Raw genomic sequence first — 23,222 nt, 5'->3', positions numbered from 1 at the left:
GGTTTAAGAAGCATAGGAAAAGTGGTTGAGCTCTTGACTAGGACGATGCTATAAGGGCTTCATGTGATTTGAATATGGAGGTTGTGATTGATGTCTGGAAACAACCATGGATGTGGTGTGATAGAGCAAATTTAGAAATGATCAAATTGCTAAGTATAAATATTAAAAAGAATCTAGAAATACTATCCTGGTGTCTATTTGGAGTTTTTCAAAACTTTTATTTTACTAATTAATTTTGCTCATTAATTCTTTTAAAATTATAGTTGTTTTTGAAATTAACAAAATGAGAGAAGTGCTCCAAAGAATTCAAAAGGTTCCAGAAGTGCCCAGACGGAGATGACATTTGCCATACAAAACTTTTATTCGAATGAAAACCTCTATTCACTATATAATTACTTATACAGGAACATTCTAAATCTTACAGATACTCTAATTTCAATTTTATAGCTCTACCAACTTACAATTCCAAGTATCCCTACTATTACTATTTACAGCCTTTTCTTTATGTACACATGTTTACAACTAGACCTACAAATGGCCAACAATTAAACCTTTTCTAAACAGGCTCAAAGATAACCTCCGAAACATGCCTATCGATCACATGCTGTGGGCAATGACTAGCATAGTAAGAGCTTCTCAGAACACCCCATAAGGTTTGCTTGGTCTTGCTCTTATTGGTTTTCTCATCCAATCTCAGGAGGAAAGATTGAGCAAGCTCTTGCATATTCAACTGGATTTCCTTGTCAATGCAATCTATTGTTACTTCATTCTTCTCGGTATCCTGTACATTGTATCATTAATTCAACATATTGACATGCAAAACTAAATAATTATTGTAAGCTGTTGTTTTTGAATTATGGGATGCATGGTGTCTGTACAAATTATCACAATGTTTACTTTTCCTGAACCAATATCTCGCATATCAAGGAGTTCACAATTGCTATATATATGTGCCAAGGGAAAAATATAGTTTATACATTTTTTATAAATATATTTTATGAAAAAGTGTATTGTTAGCATATGCAATGCATTTTTGGACACGTACCAGGTATAGAAAAGGAAAATCATATTGGAAAAACTACTAATAGCTACTGGAAACATAAACTCATTCATCAGTTAATGGTTGGAAATGTAAAAGCAGGATTACCTATACACACGAGGGAAATTGTTGATGAAACTGGACGGTATATGAAAACTTAATTTGCTTGTAAATGGCAGGAGAATATTTTTTCTATATACGATTTTGCATTGAATGAGGGTGGAGATAGTTTTCTTGTGTAGCCATTTTAAAGATCAGAACTCAAAGTTAGAAGTCATGTGTTGGCGATATATAGGCATCATATTTTAATGTTTTGAACTCACTAGGCCATGGAAAAGTATACAAAAAGATATACAAAATTACAAATAACTCACCCAACTCCTAACTTGATGAGGTTGGCAGAAACTAAGAACAAAATTCTAGTGTTCAATGGATAACTGAGGTGCTAGGATTATATGTGCAGTGGTTTGGTTCATCAAATTATTTGTTTCTAAGGAAATAATAGAATTATAATTATTATTTTATTGTATATATAGCTAGGTAAAAGGTGTAAAATAAATTCATTGTGATATAGGGTTTACCTGGAATAGTAACACCTTGTGGTTAAGACTGTCAGAAATAGTGCATGCGAGTTGAATAAACCGATCACTTTCCTTGTTGTTTATCACAGACACAGCTTCACCAATTCGGCCAGCACAAATCTCAATACTCTGAACTAGAAGCAAATAAGTTTGCCTATCATGTATCATGGATCGAGGTTCTATAACATTGGATCTGTTGTCTTCTTTGTTTGTCCTTTGCATCATCCATTCGGTCCACTAGAAGTGCAGACAAAGGCCTCAGAACCATTGTGGAGAATGCAACATTACAATGTGATTATCAAGCATAACTGAGGATCGCTTTTTAACTTACTGCAAGACTTAGGAGACTGCGTATGAACCTTTGTCCTTCGTGAATTGGCTGTGCTTCTTGTGCCGATAAGTCAATAAGTTGCCGAAGCGCCCTCTCAAGAATAGCATCACTAGGATTTGTTTTAATCCTGAAGGCACCATTTGTGTCAGAGAAAATAATCATTTCTATCGATTTGTACCCCACCGAAATTGGAAGTAAAATGTTAAAGTAAACACATGTATTAGTATATAAAAATATTTTACTTAATTCTAACAATCAAATAGATGACTTTAAAGAACAAGCTAATGAAATCACAGCATCCATAAAAGAAGAAACATCTAGAGTAAAGGACTATATATAATTATATATCTGTGTAAAACTTATTCAACTTTTAATTGCAATCATAAATTTTTAACCGTTCCCGACAGATTAAAACTTATGTGCCATGACATATATAATAGCCGCCAAAGTATGCAAAGGCAGTCCATGTAGTCTGACAGGTATATATGTCTACCAGGGTTGAAAAGGAGGCGTAATCCATATTAAGAGAATACAGAGAGGATTTTAAATCAGAACTGAGGGACTAATACACATCCTGAATATGAAAGATCAACGGTATAATTCCGGCTTATAGCTCTCCCATGTCAAGTAGACCAAAGTACTAAATTTTAAAATGATCATGGTCGGTGTTGTTGCAATTAATGGGACTTATCTGTTCTAAAAGTCCATTTAATTTTCCATTTTTCCAACTAAGAAATTAAACATCAATGTAGTTGTAAATAAATCACGCCTCGTGATGATTCTTAGAAGGATATAATGCTCAACTAGTTCGAGGTGGAGTGCTAACCATGATTTACCACTTTCTTCATAGAGGCAATGCACGAAGCATTCCAATCTTTTCTTGTCTGACAAAATGTTATGAAGATGTGTAGAAATAGCATTGGCAAGCAATGTTGTTCTAGCCCATGAGAGACGCTCAGCAGCACGGCTTGGTTCAAAAATGCACGATGCTGCTAAAAAATAAGATCTCAAAACTTCTTGTGGTGCCACTCCAAAAGTCTCAAGGAGATTCTCATTGTACCACCTAAATATTGTGCAAAAATATTTCAAGTAAATACAAGTTAATCTTGAAAAAAATTCATGAAAATTAAAAATGAATTTACAGTATTTACATTTGAAGCCTGTGACACTCAAGTTGATGTAGAACTTGGCATTGGTTGAAATCCATTCTCGCCAACTCCAGATATACGTCGTTATTCACAAGAGGCATTCTGCCAAAAGCCATCCGGACATATATATATAAGTAAAACATATCTCTTCACTAAGGAATATGTAGCCAACTTTTGGCTCTAAAGTACAAAGTGTGAAACATTACCTGTAGAGAGTCTTTCCAATCCAAACATCATCTTTACCACCATATTGATCTAGATAGGTTCTTGCCTCTACACGAGGCAAGCTTGCATACCAAGGAAAGTCTAATGCATATTGTACCTATACATAAGTTCAAACATATTTTAGCGGCACAATAGGGCACCATCATGGTCATTCTTGTTGACACATGATTGCATGGACAAATAGTATGCACTAGCATATGCAACATTAACTGCATTGTTTCAGGCAAAATGTGTAACTTCAATCCTTTTGTATGCCGTCATCCATTTCTATCTTACTTGGCTTGATTTGATTGTTTTCATAACATATTTAGCTTAAAAAATGTGGCTTTAATTTATATTTTTTCTGAGCCTATTGCAAATAAAAACAAGGTAATCATACTACATCAATATTTGTTAATTCCCAAACCAATCATTGTCGGTTTCCATTATTTGTAATCTCCTAATAAAACTAGTCCAAATAGGATCAGAAAGACATTCCTAGTATGTTTGTAGTATAGTAGTAGTAGTAGTAGCAGCTCTTTTTAGTTATTTTATAGAACTTCAAGTATTCTTATGTTTGTTTTAACATGAATGTACTACTAGTACAGACATGAAACTGTTCTAGTATTCTGTGTGTACTAAAAATATCATAGCAGAAAAGATCAAGACAAGGCATAAACCCCGATGAAAGCATAAAACAACAATTAACTTTGAACTCTATTAATCTTTCAATCGATCTATGATCATCTATAGAATTAATTTGATTACCTCGCCAGCGAGATCCTTTGCAATGATCCATTTATCATGGAGCATGCCCTGGGCTTCTCTTTGTCTGAGAAATTCATATGAGAAGATCCTAGCACGGTGCAATACATCCTCCCCTTGAAAACCTATCTGAGAGGCTCTGTTGAGGTTGTACATCCCAGTGACAGCTTGGGTTGATTGCCCCACAAAACAAAAGAACTCTCCGTCCTTCTCAAAATTCTTAAATACACCTACACAGAATACAACACTTATGTCTCAGAAGTAACAACTTAATAAAGTCTGTAGAGCGTTGGGAACAGAGTGAAATATTTCTGACATTTATAACATATAGTGCATTACTTCACAAGTTAGCTGAGCAGTGAGCACTAGTTGGTCGGCAGGAAATTTGTTAGTTATTTGATGATTAGCCTATTTGAGTTTGCACTCAACTAAAGATATAGATCATTGAGATGTTTTAATTAAAGGAATGCTTTTTGTACTTGGGGAGACGTTGTATCCATGTAGCCGTAGTAGTCGAAAAGCCATAGCCGTGTCATCCACATCTTTTAAATTAGAGTTTCTAGCCCAGCAAATCCCTTCTTCAGTCCAGTGCCTACAAAATGAGAAGATTAAGAAATTTATCATAAGGTGCTCACTGAAGCTAATTGTTGCCATGATATATGTTCAAAAGGCAAAACAATAGTGCTGATCACAAAAACAAACACCTGTTCACATAGTCCATGCATTGTTTAATCTCTCGTTGGAAGTAACGGGAGATCCCGAGTCGCTCTAACCGATCAACGACCCATATGTGCTCAAAAAGATCGACTGGGTAAACATTAGGGACTGAAATTGTGATGACAAACAATGAGATGAGACACAAAATATTATCTAATCTTATGAACAGTCATCTATGCTCTGTCATGGACCACTTACCTCCTCCATTGAACTTTTTGACTATCCTATCAATATATTCAAAGCACTTCTTATCACCAGTTTGCATAAGTGCATATGCAGTAGCCGAAGGAGAATACAAGAAGGATCCATCACTAGATTGGAGATTTAGAAGCTTTGCCCAATCCAGATCAGACATTCCTTCAAGGCTATGCAGAATTGATGTAGGAACTCTATGCATCATGTCCTTTGGGATCCTAAATACGTTATCGAAAAGAATTAGAAGGAAAACTTAGCGAATATTTTCCAAGGAGAAGAACAGCCACAGTGTGACACCATATTCAATTATTCATACCTCTTCAGCTTGATTTCCCTGTTAGAATATATGCTCTGTAAAGCCGGGTGATCATATGGAAAGTCAATGCCCAAGCTCCTAGATATCTGAATGAGAGAAGGGAATGCAATTTCGAAGCCGATGGGCATTGACTCTTGCTCTTCATCTGCTAACCTCCACATGTTCTCATGGAGAAAAGATAGCCCTAAAACAACAAATACCCACGAAGCAAGTGGCATGCATTTAGCAAGAAGATCACTCTCATCTGGGTTTACTTGGAACTAACAACTGCGTGTCTCTAATTTTACGGTACCTGTCTTGCATTTTTCAGGCTCAAGAGACCATTTCGTCAGTGCAACGACACAGGCAAGGGTGTTTGTCATACGGTCATAGGCAGAGAACAAGGCCGGATCGCCCCAGGAGCCGTCAGGCAGCTGGTTGTCGACGATCCAACGCACGGTGGCCGGGAACTGGGGGCCCTCGCCGTCCAGCTTCGGCACAAGTGCAACCCACGCAGTGTCATACGCCGAGACGCTGATTTCCCCATCATTCATTGATCTTAGCATTGCCCTCACTTGATCGATGAGTGGCTGCAAGCCCGCCCCATCAGCCTGAACAGCAGCAATTAAGAAATCAGTTTATAGCAACTACTTATCAAATCACTACTGTCCAGCTAAAAAAATGTAAAAGATATCTCAGAAAAAAGAGAGAACATATGTCAAAAGAAGATTTACCTCAGGGATCAATTGGTAGTCACCAAGATCCTGTGGTTTCCCAGGCCATTTTGTGATTTCAGCATCACTTTCGATGCGGGTGGTTTGGAACACTGCAGGTACTGAGAATTTCAGTTAGTTTCTTCAAACTCAAAACGAACAGTGAAAGCGTTCCTGCACATTATTATATGTATTCAGCATGAAGCATTAAAAGATCATGAACTTGGTCTGAGCAGCGTAGTGCCGTCCAATGCCCATTACCAAACATTGGAGCATCAGATTCAGTACTCCATTACCAATATTTACTCATTTTTACACAGCTTCGCGCTGTAAAAGTACCGTACACTAGACATGAACCCAATGATCATTATCTAAAAAAATAGAAACCCAATGGTCAAAAGGTATATTGGCCTGATATAACAAACCAAACTTAAATTACCTTTCGTAACTTATGTTCCGTCCCTAAAATTTATTTCCTCAACTTTTTTTAATGAAATTCTTGTCTCAAAGTTTTTAATTATACCAATCAGATTCTCTATATATGGTGCGAGTACATGATATTGCCATTAAGATTTAAGATACCTCTGCGGTCCAATCTAATCCTTTCCTTGCAGTAGTTAGTGGCGAGCGCCTAATCTATGAAATTCTTCATCGGATATTTGATCTTTGTATTCGTAACCAAGTTGATCCACTGGTTATTTGGCTAAAGAGAACATTGGGGGTACAAAGAGAACAAGATCCATAGCATATATACATCCATTCATTGGCTTTGTGATTGAGTAAAGGTTCGCTAGCTAAGGATTTGGGCTCAAGGAACAAACAGGACGATATTGATATAGTCACAATAGGATCAATCGTACATCAAGAATCTTAACTTCTCAGTCAACTGTTGAACAGCGCAGTATCGATAGTGAGATCAACAGTCCATTAACAGTTCAAGCATCCAACGACAGCCACATGAGCTAAGAATTCCTTTTTCTATTAGTATCTTATCATGTGGTAAGACCTGACTCTAGCTTATTGCTACAAGATGGAGTTTGAGCTGAGCTGCCAGCAAGATACACCTTGGATAAACTGGCAGCCTTAACCTGCCTTATGGACTTGCCTTTTTCTTTTGGAAAAAAAAAGGGATGACTTTGTGGACTTACTGAAAATTAAAATCTTTGCACTGCTGCTGATTATTTCACTTCAGAACCTTTAATTTCATCAATACACTAGAGTTCCATGTATTCATGTTATCTTAAGAATTAGTAGCAACCAGATATTTTCATTTTGCAAAATTCATTATCGTTCAGATGCATGTGGCAATTTTTACGGGAAACTATCTTGCAGTGTCTTACACCACAGTAGTATTTAAGCAGTCTCATCACAGAGCCTAAACAAAAGCAAAAGATGGCAAAAGAGATAGTTGAGAGTTCCTAAACTTTTTATCTGGCATCACCTAGCTAGCTCCGTGAACTCTGAAAACGCAGTTCCAGGTCTCTGAACTTGCGCATTATCTGCACCACACAATGCTGCCCCTCTAGATAAAGCAAAGGAATACAAAGCACAGCTCTTTTGTGTTTTAGCAAAAGCAGGAGCTTGGAACAGCAAAGCGACAAGCGCAGGTGCAGGTCACAGAGGGAGGCATCGCCCGGCGGGCCGGGCCGGGCCCCGGCTGGTAGTCAAATATATACCTTTAGCGGCAGCAGCAGCAGGAGCAGGTGTGGATACGTTGTCGGGCTGCGCTGTCGTGGTCCGGGCCTGCGCCCTCCAGCGGGCGACGCGCGTGCCGCGGGGCCCCGTCGCTCCACCAGCTTTGCCCCAGATACGGCATGGACCTGATTGATCGAGTTGCAACGTAATAAAGCAAAAGGAACGGTGAGTGAGGTTGTCATTGTATTCTTGTTGTTTTTGAGAGAGAGAGAGAGAGAGAGTTTAGAGAGAGAAAAGAGTTTGCAGAGAAGAAAGAAAGGTAGCTAGCGGACAGAGAGAGAAACAGAAAAAAAACTCGGCTATACATCCCACACGCCCTGCCACAGGAGATTGAGCATGTTTCTGGTTGGCTGCCGACCTTGGACGAACCATAGCCAAATGTTGGCATATGTACTGTGCTGAGGTTTCGGTAAGGATAAACAAGAAAAGCCTAGACTTTGGAGAGATTAAACTTGAGGTTTGTTTGAGTTTAATTGCAGCCATGGCGGCCCAAAGCTAATAAGCTAGTGTTAGAATAATCCCCTTATTAGCTGTGTGACTAGGACACGTACGTGGGCGCACGGCAGGTGCATGCCATGGAAGCAGCTGCGGCGGAGCTCTCACCTTTCGCAAGGGACGGTGATCCGGCGGCGGCCGGCAGCAGGAGGAGCTTCATGCCGCGGCCTCCTGCTAGCAATGCTTGGCCTGGCCGGGCGACGAGCGAGGATAAGGATGCCGAAGGGGAAACGGCCGGCGACGACGGATGATGACGCTTGGGCAGGCTGGAGGAGGTTAGAGGCGAACGCTAGCTATTAATAGGGCGGACGGATCGGCGAGTATATATGGCAACTGTTCATTGGGAGGATGGATATGTGCAGCCAGCAGCCAGCCAGCCGTGTATATATAGCTGAGGAATGGAAGGGAAGAGCACCGTGCGCGTGTGTTGTGAGGGGCCGTGCCCGTGCCCGTGGGGCTCACATTCTGAGCTGCTTAGGACGATGGCCCAAGAAGAAGGAATGATTCCCGTGCGCGGACGCCCCGGCTAGTGGACAAGAAACGCTACCCTTCCTTGGGAACGGGTGGCGCGAGAGAGACATCCGTCGCCCCCGCCACACGCACGCAAGATGCCCCGCTCTGTCCACGTACACACATACATATAAGTATATATGTATACGTATAAATTAGGATATTGTATATGTAAGTAAGTGGGCTTTTCCTTTTTGTTTCTAGGGGAAGATGCACACATGTACATGCACACAAATTAAACACAGCAAATAATTGGGGATGCGGGAATGGATTAATAATTGGAGAAAGAAAGGAACAGTTGCGAGCTTAGCTTTTGATGCAAAAGCGACAAGTGCGGGCGAGCACAAAGCAGGGCGCGCGCGGGGCACCACCTCCTCCTTTAGTCTATCCGCAGCAGATACGGGGACGGCATGGACATGATTGGACGGACCGGGTTGCCAAAGCCAAGAGACGCAGGACCAGCAGCGGCCGATAAAGCGATCGAGCTCCCTTCTCCCCTCCGAATCTCCGATCCTCCTCGCCTCGCCGAGGTGTCGATCGCAGCGCCACGCCGGCCGCCACAGGCATCTCATGCAGCCTCATCACGTATCTCAATCTCATGCGGCAGGAACACCATCATGTGGCCGCCGGGCCGCCAGGGTTTAGGAACTTTTTTTAAGGGCTCCGGCTCCAACTCCTTCTTCGACAGTTTTTATTTGAGTACGTCCTACCAAGTGAGAAGCACACGAAACTGCTTGTTGTTAGCCCTTAGATGTTAGAGATCGATCCATCCATCGGATATGCACTGAAACTGCTTGTTGTGTTATGTATTATTAGGATAGGCACCAAATGTGGATTTAGAGCAAAGCAAAGCTCCCTAGCATTAGCAAAGCACACGATACATATGGCATCCCCGTGCTCCGGATCAGGGGCGGAGCTAGGCCTATTCAGAGCTATTGTTCTAACAAGGCTCTGACACAGGCGCCATTCAGAGCTAGCTCCGCCCCTGCTCTGGATCCGTCCTCACCAATGATCTTATGGTCTAAAAAATCGCCACGTTTAATCATGGCGGGCCAATCAGGTCGGAGTCTTCTTGTTAAAGGTCCGACTCGAAGCGAAAGGTGTCTCTGATACTCGGACCATTTCGGAACGGGTATTCTATCAGATTATAGTGATTATATTTTTTCCCCATGTAATTCCAAGTAGAAAAGGTGCAGCTAAAAATTCAAGTGCTGAACTCTAAAATACATGAATTTATTAGCAGCACCTAATAAAGAAAATACCCGGGTGTTTGAGACGTGTACAAAAAGCCCCGTCTCATTTTCCTTTCAGTGCAGGCATCAAAATTGAACCAAAGCATGCATTACTCGACAGAACAAAATTAGTCCTTTTTTCGCTACACTTAATTTGATAATAAAGGAGTGGGGCGAGACGGTAAGAGTGTTTAGCTTAGTTTAACACTTGCAGATGTGGAGTCCTCCATGTGAGCTGATAATATGTATATATAATAGTAGTACTGAAGAAAACAATACTCCCTTCATCCTAAATTGCAGGTCATTTTACAATTTTTAGATCTATAGCTTTTGCTATGTATCCAGACATAATATATATATATATAGGTGTATCGTAAAAACTATGAATCTTAAAATACCAAAACGACCTACAATTTGGAACGGAGGGAGTAGATACGAAGTAGTCAAATACCAAAACGACCTGCAATTTGGAACGGAGGGAGTAGATACGAAGTAGTCTCGATCTCTCTCGTGAAACAAACTAAGCGCACCGACTATACATTTACGTTTTCTCTACGGAAATTGGACCCAAAAAGCATCTCTGGCTCATGTGTGTCAAGTGCAAGGGGAAGATGCTCCGATCATCAGAACTCACTGCACGACAAAAGAAGTGCTGCACGTACAAGGGTATAAATTTGATCATTTCTTGGAAGAAGCAGAAGGACGACATCAGCAGTGCCGTCAAACTCAGCTCGTGACGCACGGGTTGAGCGAACGTCGGCGGAGTGCGAAATTAAACTTAGGATGGTCGTGCGACCAGCAAGCATCTGGCCTCTTTTGATAAGGTAGCACCTGGCGGCCTTTGAACCCTGGTTGAGGAAATGCTCCATTTGTCACGACACGGCACGGCGTCAAGTACCTAACTGCTTTGGCTATTGTAGACACACCAGCAACTATATATATTTACTACATTTTCAAGTGCTTTCCCCCTCTCTCTCTTCTTTTTGCAAATTGCTAAGGCCAATATCAATGCACAATTTCATTACACAGCTAAGAACTTGGTAACTATGCGAGGTGGGTACGGTGTCATAGGGACGAAACTCCTCTCACATTTGATGAAACTCATTCTCTCTCTTCATAATGACCTTGTCAAGTCAGCAAAATTGCTGAAATGATATACAATTTAATACTCTACTAACCTAACCCATTATCTTTAGTTTTCTCAAAATAGTGGCTGCACCTTGCTATCATGAAAACGCCATGAAAACGCCAGCAGGACCATAGTAGGCTGAGCCCCACCCCTGCAATAATGGGGTATGTGACGTCATGGTTGAGAGAGTGTTCATGGGTATATAACAATTGGACATGATGTATCGGGAAATTTTCACCCTAGCATCAGCATGTAGAAGGTGATCAAAAATCGAATCTTTCTTGGGAGAAGCTGGTTAACAGTTAACATGTAGAAAGTGAGAATCGAATCTTGGTACTCCCTCCGTCTCAAATTATTGATTGTTATAGATTTTTTCTAAATTCATATATTTTGCTATGCGCTTATAGCAATGGACAAGATATAAATGAAAACCATCCATCCGGATGAATTGTACGGTGAAAAGATATAATGTATCTCGAGATATTTAAAGTGGTGATTTGAGAAACAATGCAACCCGACTAAAACTAATGCTTCTGGCCATCCCGCTGCCGCACTCATGGCAATGGACAAGACGATCGAGAGCATGCAGATGAGCAGATATAAGTGACAAAATATCTTTTTTCCTTTTTGCAAATACAGTACAGCTATTGACGGACACGTAGTGCTGCAAACAATCATGCCGAGTCGAGAACTCGAATCTGAGTGTGCAAAGTTCCACCACAAGAAACTTTACCAGCTGAGCTACGCTTAATTCGCAAAATATCCTTTATTTTCCTTTCGATGCAAGCACCAAAAATAATACTTAACCGACCAGAATTATTTCATTTGTTTTTTCCACACCTAAGTTTATTCAGGAACGAAGAGGAAAGATTAACGGTAAGAGTGAACTCAGACAACGTGTAATTGGTTTATCGACTGATCGTGGAGGTCGTCTCTTAGGAAACTCTATTATTATAAAACCTTTAAAGGACATGCATTACGTACATACGCCTCCAGCATTGCCTACTAGCCGCAAGAGATTCATTTTCTTGTGCCATACTACCCTGTCCACAAATATACCACGTTTAGAACATTATCCTAATTCTTAAATATTGTATATTTGTGCAGGTTCGCGTGTCGGTGCAGATGCGGTATTTTGCACGTGATTTGATCTATACCATGTGAACGAAAATAATGCGCATGCATCTCGTTGTGTCCAGTGCACGGGGAAGATGCTCTGTCACACACACCGGGAAACGAAGCATCTCTTTTGTGTCGAGTGCAAGGGGAAGATGCTCCCCATCACAACTCACCTCACGACAAAACGTCTCGTCTCGTCTACCATGCACGCGATATATATATTTTAACTATTTATCGGAAGAGGAAAAAAAAGGTATTTAATTGGGACGTGGGTATTAATTATACTGTGTAACTCTGTACATGTTTTTCGGATGCACTCTACTGATGGCCCAAAGAAACGACAGCGCCGACAACGGGATTGCGTCACGTCCGGGCTGATACGATGATGAGCGGACGTGAGTAACATGTGGAATTAATACCCACGTAAAACATGTGGCTTCTGAACCCAGGCTCAGCAAATGCTCCATTATATTTCTCACGCGACACTACACGCTTTCAGTATTTAATTTTATGAAATTGGAGGGGTTTGCACCCCTGGTTACATGTTATATGTTAAAGTAAAAAAGTTATTTGCGAATCATAGTACAAACGTAGACGCTCACAAACACATGCATACTCATCACTATAAATACACGCACGCAACCCTACCCCTATGAGCATCTTGAAGAGACTGAACCAGCGGATCCTCAAAATTGACGAAGTCACTACTGGCGTCTCGCTATCGACAGGCACGTCGCCAACCACTGAAAGGAAAATGCGAGCACCAGTACCAAGTCGAGAACTCGAATCCTGGTGGTCACCATAAGAAACTGAGCTACGCTAAATTCGCAAGGCTTTTCAGTATTTGGCTGGTTGCTATGCCTAGAGACTTCTGACAGCTTCATGATTTATTTTTGGTGGCATATTTGAAAAGAGCGCCACGGAAGAAACTTCTTCCAACACGCATCAAAACAGCCGGAGGAGGTAGCCATGTTGATCAAGGAAGCGGTCCAGCAGCCATATAGTCTTGGTTTTCTTCCACAGTGTTGAGGAGTGCCTCTGTATCTTAGGGGCCAGTTGTCTCCTTTTCCTTCTTTGCTGTCCAGCAAGCATTGCTGAAGAAGGCTCTTGTGCAGCAAGTGCGACCGATCGAGTAGCCGCGGCATCGTAATCGCTGTGGACGGGCAGACAACGCCACAAGCGCGGAACAAGGCGGACCGGGGGCGGTAGCGACCGCTAGCTCAGGCGTCTCTGTTGCCGGTGCTCTGTGCTGGGTCGTCGGTTCAAAGGCGACAGGCACGCGCAGTGCACGCCCCCGGCCGTCTTTAGGTCCTATTTGGTTACTTTTGCTTATTTTTAGCACGTGTCACGTCAAATATTTAGATACTAATTAGGAGTATTAAACGTAGACTATTTACAAAACTCATTATATAAGTGGAGGCTAAACGGCGAGATGAATCTATTAAGCCTAATTAAGCCTAATTAATCCATCATTAGCAAATATTTAATGTAGCAACACATTGTCAAATCATGGACTAATTAGGCTTAATAGATTCGTCTCGCCGTTTAGCCTCCACTTATGTAATGGGTTTTATAAATAGTCTACGTTTAATACTTCTAATTAGTATTTAAATATTCGATGTGATGGATGCTAAAAATAAGCAGGAGAAACCAAGACCTTAGCTTCCATTCCATACCGTGTGGGACACCGCGGCCGCGGCGACACACACGCATGTGGTTCCATGTATGGTGGTAAATAAAGATAGGTAGGACACATATTCGTACGTGCACTGAATCTGACTGCAAAGCAAAGCAATTCCAGGATGACACACTACCAGAATGATTTGAGCTCGACCGTACACGGGCAGTAGTACGTGTGTTGAGGAGTAGCTGCCGTTTTCACGTCGTGAAATGCCTTGTTACAGAAACAGGTGCATTTTCTGATGATAATTACAACAGTGTGCTTGTAGGCAAACAATACCTTTCAATGCACCCGGCGTCCACCTCGTTCCGCCGGTGACCACCCCGGTCCCGATGTCCACCTCGTCCCGCCACCTCGTCCCGCCGGTGACCACCCCGGTCCTGACATCCACCTCGTCTCCGGTGTCCTCGCTCGCCCCAGCGTCCACACCCTCCTTCCTGCCTACCGGCGAAGTTTCTACTGCAAGGTGTCGCTGCTACTCTCGTTGTTCTTGCTGTCCAAACTAAGACGTTGATGTTTATAGGTTCTTCATCAGCAGCCTGGACATCGGCGTCAGTGGTCTGTGACCTTTTTTCTCAAAATTGCTGGGGGTTTTTTCGCATTGTTTTTTTTAGAAACAACGCTCTACCTCGCCGCTGCGTGCTACTTTTGTTCAAGGCCAATATTTGTCTCCGGGCATCAAATGGATTAAAAGTTGTAGTCATCCTTATGTCTTCACTCGTAATTAACTCATAATTAAATTCTTCGAGAGAAGACAAGTCGTGTCGTCTTTTTGCTTGCCACTAGTTTTTCTTTTTAAAAATAAACACCAACAGCTTTGCTGTCTGGCATATATTAATAGGGAAGATAGTCAAAATTTTATAAAATTACATAGAGAAGAAAAAAAGAAGAAGAGAACATAAGAACTACTCTCCCAGAACAAGAACTACTCTCCCGGAACAATCTCCCTTAGGTTTTTTACGCCGGCCATACACCACCACATTCTCACTTGATATTTGATCTTCACAATTAAAGAAGTTGAACTGGAGTATCTTCTTCTAAAAATTCTTACGTTTCGCTCATTCCAAATCTCCCAAGCCACACGGAGTAACATCGAGTGAAATTGCACGGGCTGGTGCTCCCGGAGTTTTTCCACCAATCTGAAACTGACTGAAATTGTACCCAGTTCGTGCCCGGAAGTTCCCGGCTGTCCAATCCCTCATTGCAAGCCAATCCTCCTGCTGCAGCGCTAGCGGCACTGCGCAAGTAAATGGACCGCCGATTCATGACCTCCGATTCATTTGTGCAGTGGCATAGGGAGGAAACTGGAGGAAGTACGTGCTGTCCGCTCTCAGATAGACTGCCTGCATGGGTTGTGCCTTGTGCAACATTGACCTGCCCAATTAACCAAATGCTATGTCGATGGTGCTGTCTTGCCGAGCTGCCGGAACTGCCGATGGTTCATTGTCAAGTTAACTTGTCCTGCCTCGTCGAAAAAAATTAGAATAGTCCTGGAAAGGGCCAAATTAAAACAGCCGTGTGGCAGCTAGTTGTGTCATTGTGTGGCTGTGCGTACAATCATTTACAGTGTGTCATTATCCATGCCCTTTGTTGTTTTAGTGAATTAATTAGCTAGCCTGACAGCAAGACCTGCAGTTTTTACAGGTTTATGATATAAATACAAAATGTTGGTAACCATTCTTCGACAATGATTAGATTACCTATGCATTCCGTTAGTAGTCTAATTGTTGGGTGCGTAGTAACTGACACGTACGAGGGTTGTCTATCATATATGAGAAAATTCCCTATATGACATCACTAAAATGAAGCTTTTCTTTCTTGACCCTCAAAATTTTCAACTTACCTATTTGACACTAATGTAAAATTTCTTCCCTAATATAACACTCCCGTCAATGTTCAGCAATAATAGTGTTAACTAGCACCTGAAAAGACCATTTTACCCCTCAATCAGTTTTGTAACCATTGTGACAGAAAGGTAGACATTGGAAAAAATGAATTGTATTTGTGCATTCTTTCTGTATCATGACCAATGCAACATAGTAAAAGCATCAAATTTGCATGCAACACAGTAAAAGCATCAAATTTGCATCACAGTGACACCGTATTAACTTCACGCATGCAAACATAAGGTTCACTGTACATTAACAAACCACGTGGATAAGGTTCAAACATACATCCAAGTCCACACATATCATTTCAAGTACACTGACCACATACATCCAGGTTCACATACATCACAAGTACTAAATATACCAAGTTCACAAACTGAGCCTTCTTTTGCTTCTTGTGCTCGTTGCAGGGCTAGCAGGGTTCATTTTCTTGCTTCTTGTGCCCATTGCAGGGCTGTCCAATGACAACATAAGAATGTTTGTTTTCTTTTTTGCAGGCTAATTCCTTTTCCTTTTGGTTTTTACCTTAACAGTAGTAGTTGTTTGCTCTATGGTCTAAGGAAACTCAATTGAAAGAGGCTCAGGTTCATTTGAGCCTGTTCTTGATCTGTTTAAGATAGCAACAATGTTAGAGCAAACCGAATGGTAATGGACAATATGATATCTAAAATTCAGAACTACTGGATGTTACTTATAGTCTCTAAGCTTTGGCTATGTTAAAAAGAAAGTAACTTCGAAAATACACCAAACTTGCATTGAATCAAATATAAAATTCAGAACAAGTTCAGATTACCTTTTTGATGGTGCAGATCCTACTTATCATTTTCATTGGTTGTAGTTTCCAAGCTTTGTCTAAGTGAGAAAAGAAAGCTACTTAGAGTTGAAACTTAGTTTTTATGTTCATATGAGCTTACATGTAAAATAGCTAACCTTGGTGGAAAAGATACGGAAGCTGCTCGTGCTTCATCCTCAAAAGGCACAATAGATGACTTGGCTACTTTCTTCGCCTTCTTCTTTGGTGGTCCTCTACATGAGCATTAAGAAAGAAGTTAAAATATATAAGTTTTCAACATAAACTTAGCACCTTAGCATATACCCAATGTTTTGTTGCATTCTTCACCATCTTTTTCCTTCTTGTACTAGAGCAATCATGAGCGCAAGGGTTCTTTCTCACCTACAAAAGAATAGCATCCATAATTAGCTATAATAACATAACATATTAATAATGGAAAAAATATTCACAAACGAGCAAGGTAGAAAATTTACCACTATTATACATTCATCATCTGTTGTAGAAGTATGTATCCTCCATGGGAAGTTATCTTCATCTTTTCTTGAACAATATGCCCTTAACCTATTTGGTGCACTCTTCTCAGTATTGTACTCAAATTCATGTTTGATTGCATGCTTATTCAGTGCCAACTTAAACTATGTTGTATTAGGATATCTGGTAACAACTGCCATTGGAGGGTCTTCTTTATATCATACTCTACATTTCGAAGATGAGTTGCCTCATGGCCTACCAACTCCTCATCAGCCTCTACTTCAGAGCATGTCTCAATCTCCATCTCCAGTTCACTAACATCCTCACCATTATCATTAGAAACAGAATTGTTGTCCACTTCTTTGTCTTTATCATGACCAACAATCACATGAACAGGTGCATCCTCTAAGTACATTAGCTCCTCATCAACACCTACATGCTCCTTCTCTGGCAATGGGTTGCAAAGATAGCTATCCTCATCTTCCTATGTGTTGGTGTTAGCCAGCCTTTGCACATCATTAGGCTAGTCCCAGTGCAAGGTTTCATTGCACTGTTTCCAAGGATGCCACATCATCCCATGAGGTGTATTCTCATGAATGAAACAGGGAGTCCCAGTGCACAGTTTCATTTCATGATTTCATAGGATGCCCATGACATTTAATTGTGAAGCATGTGATTGGATATGGTTAGATGAAATGAAACTCTATAGCCCCCAATGCAAGTTTCAATAGGTTTCATAGTCTTGGAAACAATGTATACACAGTTTCATCCTGATGAAACTCCTTCCCTCTCTCACTTCATAACTACCATGCCATGTCATCACATATGCTGATGTGTCACCGTATTTAATGTGCATGAAACCTCTATGAAACTTCCACTGGGATTAGCCTTATGCCACTGAATAATAGGATCATATGGTTCAGTGGGATCACAATATGCAATTGACATATGCACGACCTTTGTCTTAGAGTGTTTCTCAAACATAGACATCAATTCTTGGTCAGATTTTATTTCTGGATAGGTTTTCAGAACATCATCATAGTAGTGAACATGTGCAACTTCCCAATAATGTGGGGGATACTTCTCTACTATTGACACAATAAAATCCTTAAAGTTGGTCAAGTCACAATCAACAATCTGCTCAAAACAAAATAATCCAGCATCCTTTCTAGCCTTTTTTGGACTGCCAAGCAGATTAATTTCCAAACAATAGGTTGAATTTGGATCCATCCTGTCCATGAAATCAACATTCTAATGCATGAGCATTGCTACTAGATATATCTTCCTACTCTAGTCCTACTCTTCTTTTAACCAAGAATAGAGACATACCCTTCAAGACATTCATGCGATGCCGAGCCCGTAGCTGTGCCCGACGCTGAGCATGCAGCCATGCCCGACGCTGACCGTGTGGGTGAGCCTCCACGCGCGGTGTGCCTCGTCTCCACTCTGGCGGCCACGCCTGAAGACGAGCCCCCAGTGGCGCTCGGCGCTCCATTGAGCCCTAATGCAAGGTGCCATCCATGGAGGCCGCGTGCGACCCCAGCAGCCTTCGGATCCACACCACCGCCATCCATGGAGGCCGCGTGCTGTCGTTGCCTTGCAAATTCCTCCCGCTGTCGCCGGAATCTAGGGTTTAGGGAGGGGATCAAGTGGGGGAGAAGAGCGCGAGAGAGACAGAGTCGGGGGTTGAGAGAATGCGTCTGGGGGTTGAGAGAGAGAGAAGAAGTCGGCCAGCCCTATCCTTTGCTAGGGGCATTTTTGTCCACTCGCAAAAAGACTGACAAGTCTAAGCAATTGTTTCACGGTCTAGGCTTACAGGAGCAACGGGAGTGTCATATTAGGGAAGAAATTTTGCATTAGTATCAAATAGGTACGTTGAAAAATTTGAGGGCCAAATAAGCAAGGCTTCATTTTAGTGGTGTCATATAGGGAATTTTCTCATATTGATAACAATAAAAGAAAAGGTTAAGCCCGTGAGGAGAATAACAACTAGGGTTGTCAATAACATATGAAGGACGAGGGCACTGACAAACACTAATTTCCACCATCAGAAATGCTACAATTATCGTCAGAAGTACTTCAAATGCATCACTTGTGTTGTGAGCAACTTGCAAAATCTATGGCTTATATATAACCCCAAGTAAGTTTAAAGGCGGCCAAATGCCAAAAATAGTCTAAGAGCATGCACTTCTACTGGTGGGGATATAGCATCCATCAAACTTAACCAAGTAGTTAGGTACTTCAAGGCAAGGCAAACATTTCGGTAGACCGGTGACCTATTCCTCTGCATGTGTCTCTTAGTCGCCGGTGCCACCACCGATGGAGGTCACACAGTAGTGTGCAATAATAGGGTCCTGAACCATAGGAATATAGTGGTGAATTCCTAGCACTTGAGTGGAGTTTGAAATAGTCACAGCAGAAAAATCAATATGTAGAATTCAAAAGTCCTTGACTCGAATATAGTGTGGAGCACTTCAAATGGTTGCTTATAAACCAATGTTGTTATTATGATACAACGAAGACCATCTTTTATGCTTGTTTTGTGTTGTTATTATGATGAACCAATGTTGTTGTAATGTTGTAGGTGTATGTATGTATAAAATAGGTGTAATATAGGGACTGAAGTGCAAAACATCGAGAGTAAATAGATATAGCAGAGAAGAACAATGTAATATCGATCCATTCAATTTCCCCCAATGTTACAGTTAACATTCTTCCCCTTCTCACTCCTTATCCAAAATTCCTCTTAAATCCACTGATTAATCTTCAATAAATGTGTATTAGTTCCATCCTCAACTAGCTATCCCGACTGTGTATGGCCCCCTGAATAGCACCTGTAAATGATAATTTGGTTTATCATTGCTTGTGAACATGATTGCCCAATAAATAAATGCAACATCCATCAATAATATTACATTGTGCTTCTGGCCACCTTGAAAACGCAGATGTTTCAAAGGGCTGGAACAATAAGGATTTTTGAAGATCTCTCATTAAGAATTGCGGTATCTAAGTTTGTCTATGTGGGGTCAAGGTTGGATTTCTTTATGTCACCAAAAGATCTCTATGAAAGACAGCCATCAGTTCTAGAACTACCTCTTCTCTTTATCTTTGGCAATATCATCAAAAAAGAGAGACGGTGATCGAGTGGTCGCACTTCTCATGGAGTCATGGTCGGCAGCCGACAGCTGGTAGCATGCTTGTCTATGACATTAGATTGCTTGAATGCATAAGCAATGTCTAGCATGCCAATAAAAAGTATTTCATCTGATTCCTATAGCTCTTCTCACAATGCACTAAAATTGTGTGCTTGTTGGTTGAGTTTAGACTTGAAGTTGTATTAGCACTAGCAAAATATGACGATTTGGTGACCTCACGAGTCTGTGAGGTCAACCATTGTTATAACCATATCGATATATTGATAGACTCGTAGAATGAGGTAGCACCTTGTCGGGATCCTAGCTAGAGCGACAAACATTGCAAATGTGGGAGGAGCCTCCCTGTATACTCTGTATGGCTTCAACTTGCAACATTATTGTCTTGATTTTTTTTATTTTGCGTTGTCTATAATCTAGCTATTAATAGATCTAGGTCGGCACGCGGGCTGATTTTCTAGCTATTCCTATCAGAAATAGCACTTTGTCGGAAATCTTAGAATGCTGCCTTAGCTCAATTATCAACAAACATCATATCAATTTTATCACCGAGAGATCTAGTTAGGTCGGCACGCGGGCTGATTTTCAAGCCAACGACTCGAATTTCCTCACAATTATGGAAACAACAGAGGGAGATGTCGACAGAGGCCAGGTGTCATCCGTGCCGACAGTGGCCGGCACTGTAACTGTAGATTGTAGGCATATAGCTTTCGGCTGCTTTACGTCGACACTGGAACACAACCTCGTCACTGAACTGTGCAGTCTTTACTTTGCTGTTCCCTGCAGGTCTACGTCACCATTTGCCTTGCCGGTGCAAATCTGAGTGAATGAAGCAAAAGAAAACGTCACAGTCTTAGCCTATCCAGCAAGTCCTTTTAAGGGAGCTAGGCCGACTTTAGAGAACCAAAAATATTTGGTTTCCAAGAGGTGCACCCGTCGACCACGTAAGAAGATTACGTTGGAAAGATATGTGCCCCATCCATGGGACAAAGCCTTTTCTCTCGCACCCATAATACTTTGGGAAGGATATATGCGCCCAGCTCTGGAGGTTGGCATCGTCCCTTCCCTTGGGTCTTTTGGACACGAGAAACCCCGGGAATAACCAATCTTTTATTGGCTGATGGCGAAATGCTACTGGTTTGTAGATATATCGAATGATCTGACATCGGATTTGCTACTGATCGATCACCAATGCTCCAGCGTCAATGGTCGCCTGGCCTCTCGTTTCATTCAATTCTGACGATGACGTAATTCGCTCGGCAGGAATATGCTGGAATTGAATGTATGGCCATTATCGTCTCTCTGGTTTTGCCCTGCAATCACACATGAGAGTCAGTAGCATACTAGCATATGTGACGATATGCGGTTGCTGTTGATCCGAGCACTTCGCAGTAAAGATCAGTTTAAAAGAGCAGTGCAAGTTATTTAAAAGTACAGCACCAGCTCGATCGAGCTTGTTTCGGCCTTTTTCAGCCATCTGAAAACAACCACTTTGATGATTCTCTAAAAAAAAAAAGAACCACTTTCCTATCTTCGTTTTGCAACCCTTAGCTCCAAAATTATTCAGGCTGTAACTATCAGAAGCATTCATTTTTCAATCTTTTGCTCTCGTCTCGTGAGTGAGCTTTCTCTGTTGGCATTGACGAAGAGTTCAAAAGTGAACGATTTTGACATTTTGTGGCTACAGATCAGTGAATGGTCGCAGAGTTGATGGATGAAAAGCAAACTAAAACGACAGGCTGCAAAAGTAGATTCTACGACTCTTTTTTTAGTACCATATCCATGAATATGGACCTTCCGTTTCTTTCTTTTTTTTCAAAGGCTATGTTTGTGCTGGTAGCTGGTTACAACAAAGTGCATAGCGTTCCTAGAGGAGTTCATTGCTGGGATGTTCGCTCAGGAGACGAACGTAAACAAAGAAGATTGTTGAAGGCCAGTTAAGATCCTCATGGTTTTTAGTGAATTATGTCTCACATCCATATGTACAATTTATATCCCAAAAGAAGAGGCTGGCAAATATTATTGAAATTTTCTTTTTTCAAAAAAATAATTATTGTAATTTTCTGTAAGAACAAGCCTAAGGGCATTCTAGGGTGCGTCTACTATTTGACATGGCATAGTTTGTTAACCAAAATTGTCACGCCAATGTCATCCTCTTCCCGGCCTCCTGTCGCTAGCATCATCTTTTTGCAAGACTGTCACATAAAAAAATTCTAAAACATGGGGAAATGCTCGAAGTATATAATAAATATGCTTTTATTGTACTCGTCTTGTTCCTTAACACTTGTGATGGCTGCCACAACCCTATCGTGTGCACCTTCCTTGATGCACCACCTCACCAGCTGTTAAAGCCTTGTTTATTTTAACTAGAAATTATTAAAAAAATAGTTTTGCAAGCTGAAGCGGAACAAACGAAATCTTTTTTCCTTAGCATCCACAATCTACCATCCAGAATGTCACAACCCAACTTTCACAGTTTAGAATTGTAATGCTTTTCAAAATCCCTAACTAAAACAATAAGGTGTGTTTGGTTAGGGGTGATAGGTGAAGGAAATGGTAGTTTGCATATAGGAGTTTAGAAATCTTTTGTTTGTTTGGTCAGGAGTTTCAAAGAGGCAAGGAATGAGAGTTCATAGGTTCAGCTCTCGCCGATCACTTCATAAAGGAAGGGGTGGTAATTGGGTGGGAGCTCTGTTTTATTATGGGAAAAAATCGTACAACTTGGATATTTGGCGCAACCTATGACCTATGATACAATTTCTGAATCCTAAACCCACCAACCAAACAAAAGATCGATACCAATCCTCTCTAAATGCAATCTTTTTAACTTCCATCATGAAACAGAAAAAAAAAAGAACTAGGACTAAGTTTAACTCTACGCAAATTCTCTCGGACAACTCCCACCTCTAATTATCAAACCCCTGCCTTGAGCTAAGCAGGCTTGAAACCTAAACAAGCCATGGACTAAGCAGGCTTACCTAACTCAGCCTTGAGCTGCAGAGGAAATTTGGACTCAGGCTATCAAGATCACGGCAGGACTCTGGATCCTTAGGGTAACCTTGGAAAAT

General features: G+C 41.3%; 1 protein-coding gene across 3 annotated transcripts; it reads right to left on the bottom strand.

Annotated features, from left to right (window-relative positions):
• Positions 1–342: 342 nt before the first annotated feature.
• LOC117840955 (ent-copalyl diphosphate synthase AN1, chloroplastic) lies at positions 343–8,544 on the bottom strand. 3 transcript variants are annotated; one of them, XM_034721499.2, is made up of 15 exons: positions 8,287–8,544; positions 7,665–7,808; positions 6,010–6,110; positions 5,589–5,886; positions 5,297–5,480; positions 4,984–5,198; positions 4,773–4,893; positions 4,548–4,660; positions 4,072–4,298; positions 3,306–3,421; positions 3,103–3,201; positions 2,778–3,014; positions 1,952–2,078; positions 1,621–1,857; positions 343–781 (listed from the first exon to the last, which is right to left on the bottom strand). In XM_034721499.2, the coding sequence occupies exons 1-15, from the start codon at positions 8,336–8,338 to the stop codon at positions 557–559; spliced, it is 2,496 nt and encodes an 831-aa protein (XP_034577390.1). In that variant the 5' UTR covers positions 8,339–8,544; the 3' UTR covers positions 343–556. The 3 variants fall into 3 exon arrangements, with proteins under 3 accessions (XP_034577390.1, XP_034577391.1, XP_034577392.1); XM_034721500.2 differs by having other exon boundaries at positions 6,010–6,101; XM_034721501.2 differs by lacking the exon at positions 7,665–7,808 and having other exon boundaries at positions 6,010–6,101.
• Positions 8,545–23,222: the final 14,678 nt, after the last annotated feature.

Source organism: Setaria viridis, chromosome 9 (assembly GCF_005286985.2).
Source record: "Setaria viridis chromosome 9, Setaria_viridis_v4.0, whole genome shotgun sequence".
Taxonomy (NCBI): Eukaryota; Viridiplantae; Streptophyta; class Magnoliopsida; order Poales; family Poaceae; genus Setaria; species Setaria viridis.
Note: the sequence above shows the minus strand (reverse complement) of the source record. Positions and strands in the feature narration are given on the sequence as shown.

Bases quoted from the DNA above. Each gene is read 5' to 3' on its own strand.
- LOC117840955 (XM_034721499.2), bottom strand. From the start codon at position 8,338: ATGAAGCTCCTCCTGCTGCCGGCCGCCGCCGGATCACCGTCCCTTGCG. The intron at 5,887-6,009 runs GTAAATCTTCTT...GCTGCTGTTCAG, and splicing joins ACTACCAATTGATCCCTGAG to GCTGATGGGGCGGGCTTGCA. The intron at 4,299-4,547 runs GTACAAAAAGCA...TATTCTGTGTAG, and splicing joins TGGATACAACGTCTCCCCAA to GTGTATTTAAGAATTTTGAG.